Source organism: Citrus sinensis, chromosome 6 (genome assembly GCF_022201045.2).
Source record: "Citrus sinensis cultivar Valencia sweet orange chromosome 6, DVS_A1.0, whole genome shotgun sequence".
Classification (NCBI taxonomy): domain Eukaryota; kingdom Viridiplantae; phylum Streptophyta; class Magnoliopsida; order Sapindales; family Rutaceae; genus Citrus; species Citrus sinensis.
The window spans coordinates 23,509,076-23,518,866 of record NC_068561.1 but is presented as its reverse complement, the minus strand read 5'-3'; the positions used below and the strand labels follow the sequence as shown (position 1 = coordinate 23,518,866).

The following is a 9,791-nucleotide window of genomic DNA, read 5'->3' as shown; positions in this document are numbered from 1 at the left end:
CTCAACAATTACAGCAAAATAATGTTGTTTGGTTTCTTGACACAGGGTAACCAGTTAAAAGAGTCCAAAAATTCTAGATTTCAAACGCATTTCCTCTGTAAGAACCACTTCCATCCATCCATGGTAGTGATTAGAAAATCCGAAAACAACTGTTGATTTCTTTCAACAAGTAACATAGAACCATCAAATCTATTATTTCCAATTTTCTCTTTTCAGTTCTTCCTATAAAATGAGGATTGCCTCAAAGATTAAAAATTCACTTTGGGGTATGAAAAAATAAAATCTGAAACAAAATTTAATTTTTTAAAAAAAAATTTACTGGTTCTGGGTCCGTGAAGTATCTTCACTGGTTTTTGCTTTGCCCCTAAGCATGTCACCTACAAAATTCCCCCTCATGATTCGCATGAATCTAGTGTCCTCTGCTGGAGCAGGAAGTGGAGGCTCCGTTGAGTGAACTGGCTCTGCTGATTGCTCTGCAATTTCTTTCTTACCCAGCAGGCCCTCGCCAACGCCACCACCAAAGAAGCTGGTCACTGATGATGTAATCCCAAGATGAGCACCCATTACCTTACTGATAGTCTCTAAAGTCCCACCAGACCTATCCTTCATTATTATTTCAAGGGCTTCTTTATGTGCCGGATCTAGTGAATCTGCGTCTTTTAAAAGGTTTTGTATAGCTGGTAATAAGAAATCCCGAACACTAGTGGCAGAAAGTTCTGAAACAAACAGATAAGAAGCATAGAATCAATCATCAATAAACACAACAAAACAATAAGAATTGTTCAAATGCAAATGCACATGTACGCATCATTAGATACTGAACAGGAATTGTGTCTGTTCCAATGAATCTGAAGCTTGACTATAACATGTAAAATGAACAGCTATTATAGCAATATTTCTTGAATGAATAAAATTGCTAGATTAAAAAGGCACATCCATTGAGTTTTTGAGAAATGTTGAAATAATAAAAAGATCTAAAGTTTGTACCCTAACAGATGTATCTTCTATCTTGTAAGTTGGTTCTTTCTAAAGATTTGATATCATACTAAAATCCAACAAAAGAACCACAAATACAATTTGAAGAATCACATTTCTTCACCTGAATGTTAGTGATGCTTACCACTTTCATAAGAATAAACCAATTTAATCAATTAAAATTTTGTCCTATTTAGAATTTAATGGATACGATGGAAACCTGTAGCATCCAAAGCACGAATTGATTCACAGAAAGCATTAGCTCTCTCACGGCGACGCATAACATCACTTGAAGAAGAAGGAACAGCTGAAAGTTGGAAAATCTTGGATAACAGATGTAAATCATGTCAAGGAAAGAAAAGGGTTTAACCTAATGACCTTCATGCTAACATGTCAGTTTAATTTTAAAATGGTTAAACTCAATGCAAATATTCTACTAATTCAAATAAAAGGTTAATATAGAAACTATCAGGGAGAAGATTCAGGATATAATCTCTAAGTCTTTCTGTTGTATGCGGTACTGCCACTGCCAATGCACGGACCACTGCAACAGTAGCTTCATGGGATCCATCTTCAAGAAAAGCATCCATTTGAACACGTATTTTATCAACAATCTACAGGATCCAAATTTTTAATTAGTGCACTGTATGGAAATTGCTTTTCCAGGATTTCAAACAATGAAGTCATGACCAGAAGTTCCATACCATGTCATTTTTAAAGTGTTGCGCCACAGCTCCAAATGCATCAATGCTAGCATACTTCACATTCAGGTTTTGATCAGAGCCAAGAGTAACTAAGGCAGGCAAAACTTGCATAGAAGTAACTTTTGCATTGATATATGGTACCTACAAGGCAGATAAAGTTTAATAATTATAAATTCATGTCAAGGATAGCTGGCAACATTAATTCCATGACACTGTAACTTACAATGACTTTCAACAGATTGGCAGCATTGATTTTCATATCTATGTTGGAGCTGACAACCATTTCCCATAAGATATTGAATACCATTGTATGATGTTCTTCAAATGTGCTGCATCGTAGAAGATAAACATAAATGAAAACATAAATTGCAAATATTTAGATACAAAGGTGTTTCCAATAAACAAACCAAAGGAAGCGGACTGCATTAACAATCTCAGCATTGCACTTCACTGTATGATTTTCTTTCATGGTGCCTTCAACTAACAGCTTTCTCAAGTAGTCAGCTAATTGGTCATGCTTGCTGGGAGCACCTAAAACACCTGCCAGAAGAAGTGGCAGCACTCCCATAGTAGCAAGTCTCTCACCGACAGCAGTCCTTGGTTTCAGACCTGCAATCAAGCAATGGTCAGAGACAATATACACTGACATACACGGACTCCACAAAAGAATTAAGCAACCAGTACCTCTGATTCCTGAATGAATGGTAGAAGGGAAAAATGTTAAATTAGCATTATCCCCAACTGCTACCATGAATACAGGCAGCATTATGTGGGTTAGGTAAGAATCTCCAAATTGTTTAGATACAGCCAGCAAAAACTGCAATATTGTTATCTAAATCAGCAATAAGTTTAAGAGCAGATCTCAACCTCAAGGCCACAAAATGAAGACGAGAAACACAAAGAATCAAACTGAAATCTGACACAGCTACCTTAGTAATTCGGTTTCTTAAATTATCTTCTTTTTCAGGTAGCAAGCAAGCCAGCTGTATCAGACCAGGAAAGCAATCGACATGCATCCAGTCAAATGCTGGCCATTCAATATGTCCCCTGAACAGAAATAAATATCTCCTAGAGTAAATACAGCCATAAACAAGCCTTCAACATTGTAATTTGTCTTCAACAGACAAATAATTGTTCTACCATGAAATTTGGTAATTAGGAAAAGGAAAAAAGAGAAGGAAAGCTTACCCTGCATACAATTCAAGCAAGGAGCTAGGAAAAACAGTTTCCTCCGACAATGAAACAGAGGAAAATGGGCATGTCTCAATTGCATTCTTCTGCATAAAAGGAAGCAGTTCTGCCATCATTCTCAGCAAAACTTCAAGGTTCCAGCGTTCTCGTTCACCTAGAACACGCAGATGTGACTCAACAGAACCCTCAACTCCAGAAAGAGGAGGACAGCGCTGGAAATATAGTAAAAGTTAAAAAAGAAAAAGCATCAAGAACCACATGTGGAATTTAAGTCTCATAAGAAAAGTGAATGAAAAGAAAATAAGCATACCTGAGCAGAGCTCAAGATATAAGAAAGCAAAACTCTCAAGATATGGTCCAGTTTGCTTCCCCAATTTATTACAGCAGGAAGTAGTTCTTTAAATGTAGTTTCTACCACCACTCCAGAGGGATCACATACCAATTGGAACATCAAATCCTCTACCTATCAACAAACAGAATGAGATATTGGAAAAGCTTTACTTTTTTTTTTAATTTTAATTTTACTTATTTTCTTGTAAGTCATCATATTAGGTTAAGGGGAAAAGGCTCCATTCCCTAGACCATGGGTCATCAACCTGTTCTAGAGCTTACATTGTAGCCAAACTGTCAAGTCAGAATTCTTCGCCATGATTGCCTCGAAGCATATTTAGTGAGGCTGACCTTGAAATATTTGTCCGTGTTTGGAAATAGTGGAAGTAGCAATGCCAAGTTACGAGCAGCAGCCTCTCGAACCACAGTAGCTGAATCTTCTACCAGTTGTTGCACAATGGACAAGATAAGAGAATCACGAATCTCAGGTCGGACAAATTCTGCAAGTTCTCCACATGATTGTGCAACAAGTAACCGACGCTCTTCATACATGTGATTTATCTGTAATGCATGACACAAAAGCCAAATTTTCAGAAAGACAAGAAATATTCAGTGAGCCAGATGGTCCCAGAAAATCGACGACTACAACTTACTTGTTCCCAGCACTGTGGAAGCAATTCCATTTCTGTTCTCATCTCTCCAACATTCTTAGCAAGGGTAACGCATGCCTGGAAAGAAGCCGAAATGATGCAGAATTATCATCAAACAAAACAATTATCCAATATTAAAATGTAATACTTCAAGAAGTAACCTACATCCATTATAATTCTTCTCTGCTTTTCATCTGGACGTTTAATCAAGTTGAATAGAGTATGGGTCAAGGAATCCCGAGTGCTTGTATCTGGATGGCGCTCTATTGCACACATTATCAGAGGAAGAAGCTCCTATGGTTTAAATAATAAGACCAATAGTGAAAAACGTCACTCAAAAAAGAGATCCTGAGATAGATCCATACAAAAAAAATAGATAAGAGCAAAGCAAACCTCCCGATGGTTTATTAAAACATAAGGAACAATCTTGGGCAAGGCATCTGCAAGGATCTGAATAGTTCCTAAACCCTGTCAAAAATAATTGTTTTTAGAATAAAAAATATAACAACATTTCCAGCATAGAGCAAACAAGCCAACAAAAATAATTTCAAACAATAGAAATGGAGAAAGAGAAGCGGAAAAGGGAAGGCCAAATAACAATATTGTTTGGCGTCAAATTCGACACATTTCATAGAAGTCCCATCCCACACTCCCCAACCAAAACTAAGGAAAAGGAGAAAATTCCAAAACCTAACAGAGAATAAAACTTGCCATTTTGTCAGATGCAGCTTCAAGACTTGCATTGTCTGATTGTAGTGGTAGCCCACTATCTTTCAAAGGGGATTCGTCATTTAGGTTTGGTACATTTTCACTGTTTTCAGAAGCAATATTTTCCTTTAAGGAACTTGTTGACTCCCCTTGTAAAACTTCATTAGGTTGTTTAGCAGTATTATTATCAGGGGTTTGAGTAGCCAGTGATTGAGCATCTTCACTGTTTACCACTTCCACAGATGGATGAGCAAGTACAGTTTTATCTTCATCTACTTCAACTACTTTCTCTTCTGTCTGCATAGACTCAGAATATACAGAACCTAAAGAATCAGAAGCATTTGTGCTTTTGGCCCTCAATCTTTCTATTTCCTTGAGCAAAGATTTTATCTCTTCCTCATATCTTTCAACGGGCTGTGATTGGATAACATCACCATTAGTAGTAGCAAAATTCCGCACAGAATGAGATCCTTCAATGTGCATTTTGAGTGCTGTGATTTCAGCTGTGCAATCATTAAGTTCCCTTCTTTGGTGTTCTGTAGTCTTCTTCAAGTCCAGTATCTGAAAAGACGTGATTATCGGTGTAAATATTCATATTTATGAGCATCAAGATAGCAACAGGTATACAAAATGCAGTCTAGTAAGAGCACACTACCAAGTTCTCCTTATCCTTAAGATCCCTATGAAGTGCCTCAAGAGATTTGGTTAACGCACTTATTTGACCATCAGAAATTTCTTTGGTTTTCAACAAGCTCTCCTTTTCGTGATTCAACCTCTCATTTGCTTTTAATAATGACTCATTTTCTCGAAGCATGGCAATTTTCTCCTGCAGTACAAGCAAAATTTTTAGGAAGGGCGATGCCTAACCCATAAAAAAGCAAATTTACTGGATATCAATTGTCCAAGTCTACAAGTTTCGATTTTAGGAAGATCACCAGCAGATTAATGTTTTCAACGTTGAATAAATTATAACTTACTCCAGTAGAAGCCAGTGGCTATATTAATAACTCATTTTTGTCTCAAGTCCCAATGAAACTTCAGAACTAGAATAACTTTGCATGCCATGTAATGCATCAGTCAGTAAACAACCAGGTATAACAAACAGATACATTTGCTACAACTTTCTCATTGAGAAACGTGTATAATATGTTCAATTCTTTTAGATAAAAATAAAAATAAAAAGATCAAAAATGAAATTTTAACATTAGTAAGCTCCAAATAAGCTCCAACTATAAACCTATTCAATACCACAAAAGAATTGTTAAAAGTAAATGGTTAAAGGGTCATCAATCCGAAACTGTCCCGCTCTATGAGACTAACAACAATAAACTATTAAAAAGTTGTACAGAGTGTTCGCAAAACAGCAGATTTGGACAATTTTGAATCTTCATTAATGTTCTGATGCCTAGGACGAAAACCTATGAATCATCATAACAGTTTCAGAACAGAAGGTTAATCTGATATCGTCAAACCACTTAAGAACAACCAGGACACAAACACACAACACAATTGTGGTGAAAAAGTAGAATACCGCATAGAAAGTGCTCTTTTCCATTGAGCTCAATGGGCTATAAAAGCATTAGCTTACAAAATAAAAATTCAGTACCATCTTTATGGAAACTTAAAGCACAACTTGCCTACCACACTTGTGTCTGAGAATATACCTCAGCAGCCTCTGTAGTGGAAGACAGATACTGATAATAATAATGGCGTAAGGCATCCAGTACACATGCAGGTGTGTTCTGCCAGATATCTAAATTTTGGTCTGAAACCTGAGGCAAGAGCATTATGAAGTTAAGAAAGACCATGGATATTAGCTACTCAAACAAAGAAAACAAACATTCACCTGATTGGAAGATTTTAAACCTCTTAAGGGTCGATCACATGTTCATATAGGATACAAAATATATCCATTAAAAAAAAATCATGCGAGCTAGGTTTTTTTTTTTTATCCAACCAATTATGCGGTGCCACATCAGTTTGTACAGAGAGTTTGTGGCTCTATCATTAAAGTTATAAATAAATACTCAAAACTCTACATCTATGATAAGAAAATTGAGGGAAATTCCAATGCTCAATAAACAATCAGTTACATATCGATAAGGGAATAATCTGAAGAACCATGTTAAACATAAAACAACCCCTCAATCAAGTTTAAGTTCTCTCTCTCAATTTTTTTTAAAACCTTTTTGGCATTTCACACACCCTAATTCTATCCCACCCTAAGAACAACACAAATTAAACAATTTCCCAGTCTAATAAACAGTACATGTTTTTAAGCAATAATTCCATGAATCCATAGGGACACAACAATATGCAGCTTAGCACAGCTTTATACTATTTAACACAAAGTAATCATAAGATTCAGTTTTCCTTGAGTTTAATACGAATTGCACCATGATTTCTCCAATGGTATTATATTTGCCATGAATGTCACTATAGTGTTGCACAGCTTCCATCTATTACTGGTTTAAACAAACACAACAAGAGGGAGGAAGGGGAGAGGAGGAAGAGAGTTTGGACCTCTTCATAAAATGTCATCGCAGTTAGCCGATAGCCTGCAAGAAGCAAATATTCCTTTACAGCACAGTTAAGATCTTTGCGTTCAATGTCCTTCAACGGACCCAAATCAGAGAAGGAAATATCCCTTTTCTGTCGTTGAAATTCAACTCCATGATTGCCATGATTATCTTCATTTGACTCTGCAAATTCATCCAACATGCAAAAGTAATTCACTGAAAGCAGAAGCATAGTGTGGGCCAATGCAAAAGCATAATATCTATAAGCAAAATCCTAGGGTGCACTGTTGTCTATATACACATCTTTGGTTATAAATATGGTCAGAAACACAGAATGAGCCAGTCTTCAAAAATTATTTTACTAGATAAACTTGCTAATACCATTTAGATTTTCCAGCGATGAGTCACTTTTCTTCTTCAATTCAGCCTTTAATTTTGTAACATCCTCTTGGGCTAAACGAAGCTCATACTCAGTAATTGCCAATTTCTCTACTAGTGCTTCTTTCTCTTCTAGTAAACTTTGAGGATCAGCAACTGAAATACAATATTAAAAAGGAAAACCAAAGTATCAGTTGTATTTTGAACCAAAAGTCAAAAGAAAATAGTCTCGCATATCAAACTGTAAAAGCCATCAAATAGAGCAGAAAGCAAGATAAGGCATCCAGAAGGAAAACAAATTTTAATAACACTAATCAGTAATTCATCAACTGAAACATTTTGAAGCTGCATTAAATCTCTTGTACAAACCAACAATAATCACGATTACTTACAATGCCACGTCACTCGCCCGCGTTAACTAATTTCACAAAAATATCACAAGCCGGAATAAATCAAACATTTAAGATTGAAATTCATCTGGCTGCTTCCTCAAAAATCCAAACACAGCGTTTCAATGTCATTTCAGTTGATCAGATTAATTTCAATTCAAATCCCTAGATTTTAAGCGTAACGGCAAAAAGAGAGAGAGAGAGAGAAAGGAGTGGACCTCGGAGAGAATTGAAGCGCGTGATGAGATCGGGAGGAAAATGAGAGGGATCGGAGAAGAATTCCTTGAGGCGAATGGCCTGAGCATCTCTGCCGTCGTCGAGAAGCTCTTGCAGTAATTCGAACGCCGTCAAGAGATATTTCTCTTCTAGCAAGAAATTCACGACGCAATTGCACAGCGAAGATCTCTCCACGTCCATTTCTCGTTCTCTCTCTGTTGGCGTAGCTCTATAGTACTCCTAACTGATACTAACTAACCGCACTCGAATCAAATCCAAATTCATGTTTTGGGATCCCAAGTTAAAAATGTTTAACCAAATTTAATTTTAAATGTCATGCAAGGATATGAAGCGGATGTCGTCCCTGTAGCTTCAGTTCGTTGAGAGAAGTGAGCGGTGATTCGGTGTAACCGAGAGTATAGGGAACCGACTTTCTGTACAATGCGCAAGTGCAGCAACGGACAATGACGATACAAAGGAGTCCGTACCGAGTTATCAATACAACAGCGGCCGTTGATTTTCAGATTTGAAAATCGGATGGTCCAAAGTCCGTTAATCGATGGATCTGGTATGAGACTGGGTATAATAGGGCAGGTGGTGCATGGAAATTTGGAGCACCGTCAGTAAAGTCAACGGTCAACCCCAATAAAAAAAGTTCGTATGAGGATGCTAAATGTTGTACTTCAATTTTCATATTTAATTTGAGAAAATCACATAAGGCTGAAATTCACTAAAGATTCTCCGTAATTGTAATTTTTAAATATCTTTCAGAATAGTGCTAGGTATAGAGAAGCATTAGAGAAATATGAGAGAATTTTATTCTCTTTCTTGACCATTTTCTTCTTTATTTCTCTTGTCTTTCTCTCGTGCTTTTCTTCACTAAATATTTTCCTATCTTTCAACTCATTTTTCCTTGCCACCGGGCTATAGAAATATATAAGTGATAAAAGCACATAGAAATATGAGAGAAAAACTTCTTTCTAGTGACTGTCACGTAGGTTCGTTAAGTAAATCTAAATCTAAATTTGGCACACCCAAAGGAGAGGGATCGGATTTATGCTTAAAATGTTTTAGAGTATTTTTTATAATGTTGTAACATAGGTTTTACATGCCAAATAAAAGAGATTGAGGCCCTAGGATAAGGTAAAAGAGGAAATAAGCTGAAATTCATGAGAACTGTAAAAGGTAAACTATAGAGAATTTAATCCAAATTTAAACAATAAATTTATGAAGATTACTATCCAATTCATTAATGTGGTGTTGAATTTCATGCTGATTTGATGTACTTTAACATAGAAGTCATCTGTGCACTTGTGCTAAGAAGCTCTAGGCTAACCAAAGCACACTTCTCCGAGGTTGTTCTTGTTAAAGAGTATTTGCATGATCTAATCTTTAGTAAGTCCTAGTCTAATGGTGGATGACTAATTCGAAACAGCTAAAAGAAGTATTGAGAAGTATATAAGTATTATAATTAAAGCTTTAGTTAGTATATAAATATCACGGGCATTGTTGGTCGGTAAAAGTGAAAGAGTCTTAAATACTTCCGAAATACTGCTCTTATTTTATTTTCTTTCACCTTTTAATATATATATTTACGAATATCATTTTGATTGGTTAAACTATATATTTAATAAGTAGTGAATAAAAAAATAATATTTTAAAAAATACTCGAGATTTTTCTTTATTTAGGAGCTACCATAATCATTTATATCCATACTGTTACCGACTTTG

At 36.0% G+C, this 9,791-nt stretch overlaps 1 protein-coding gene across 2 annotated transcripts; it reads right to left on the bottom strand.

The window, feature by feature from the left end:
- Window positions 1-170: 170 nt before the first annotated feature.
- Window positions 171-8,507, bottom strand: LOC102624326 (uncharacterized). 2 transcript variants are annotated; one of them, XM_006482141.4, is made up of 20 exons: window positions 8,063-8,504; window positions 7,459-7,611; window positions 7,082-7,260; window positions 6,223-6,330; window positions 5,214-5,384; window positions 4,562-5,119; window positions 4,244-4,318; window positions 4,016-4,144; window positions 3,854-3,928; window positions 3,552-3,761; window positions 3,181-3,333; window positions 2,868-3,082; window positions 2,609-2,726; window positions 2,364-2,496; window positions 2,087-2,288; window positions 1,903-2,008; window positions 1,680-1,820; window positions 1,466-1,589; window positions 1,196-1,312; window positions 171-716 (listed from the first exon to the last, which is right to left on the bottom strand). In XM_006482141.4, the coding sequence occupies exons 1-20, from the start codon at window positions 8,259-8,261 to the stop codon at window positions 316-318; spliced, it is 3,567 nt and encodes a 1,188-aa protein (XP_006482204.1). In that variant the 5' UTR covers window positions 8,262-8,504; the 3' UTR covers window positions 171-315. The 2 variants fall into 2 exon arrangements, with proteins under 2 accessions (XP_006482204.1, XP_024955601.1); XM_025099833.2 differs by having other exon boundaries at window positions 2,087-2,496; window positions 8,063-8,507.
- Window positions 8,508-9,791: the final 1,284 nt, after the last annotated feature.

What these genes read in the sequence shown, in the direction of transcription:
- LOC102624326 (XM_025099833.2), bottom strand. Translation starts at nt 8,261, where the DNA reads ATGGACGTGGAGAGATCTTCGCTGTGCAATTGCGTCGTGAATTTCTTG. An exon ending in GCGCTTCAATTCTCTCCGAG is followed by an intron (nt 7,612 to 8,062) that starts GTCCACTCCTTT and finishes ATTGTATTTCAG; the next exon opens with TTGCTGATCCTCAAAGTTTA. An exon ending in CCACTACAGAGGCTGCTGAG is followed by an intron (nt 5,385 to 6,222) that starts GTATATTCTCAG and finishes CTTGTACTGCAG; the next exon opens with GAGAAAATTGCCATGCTTCG.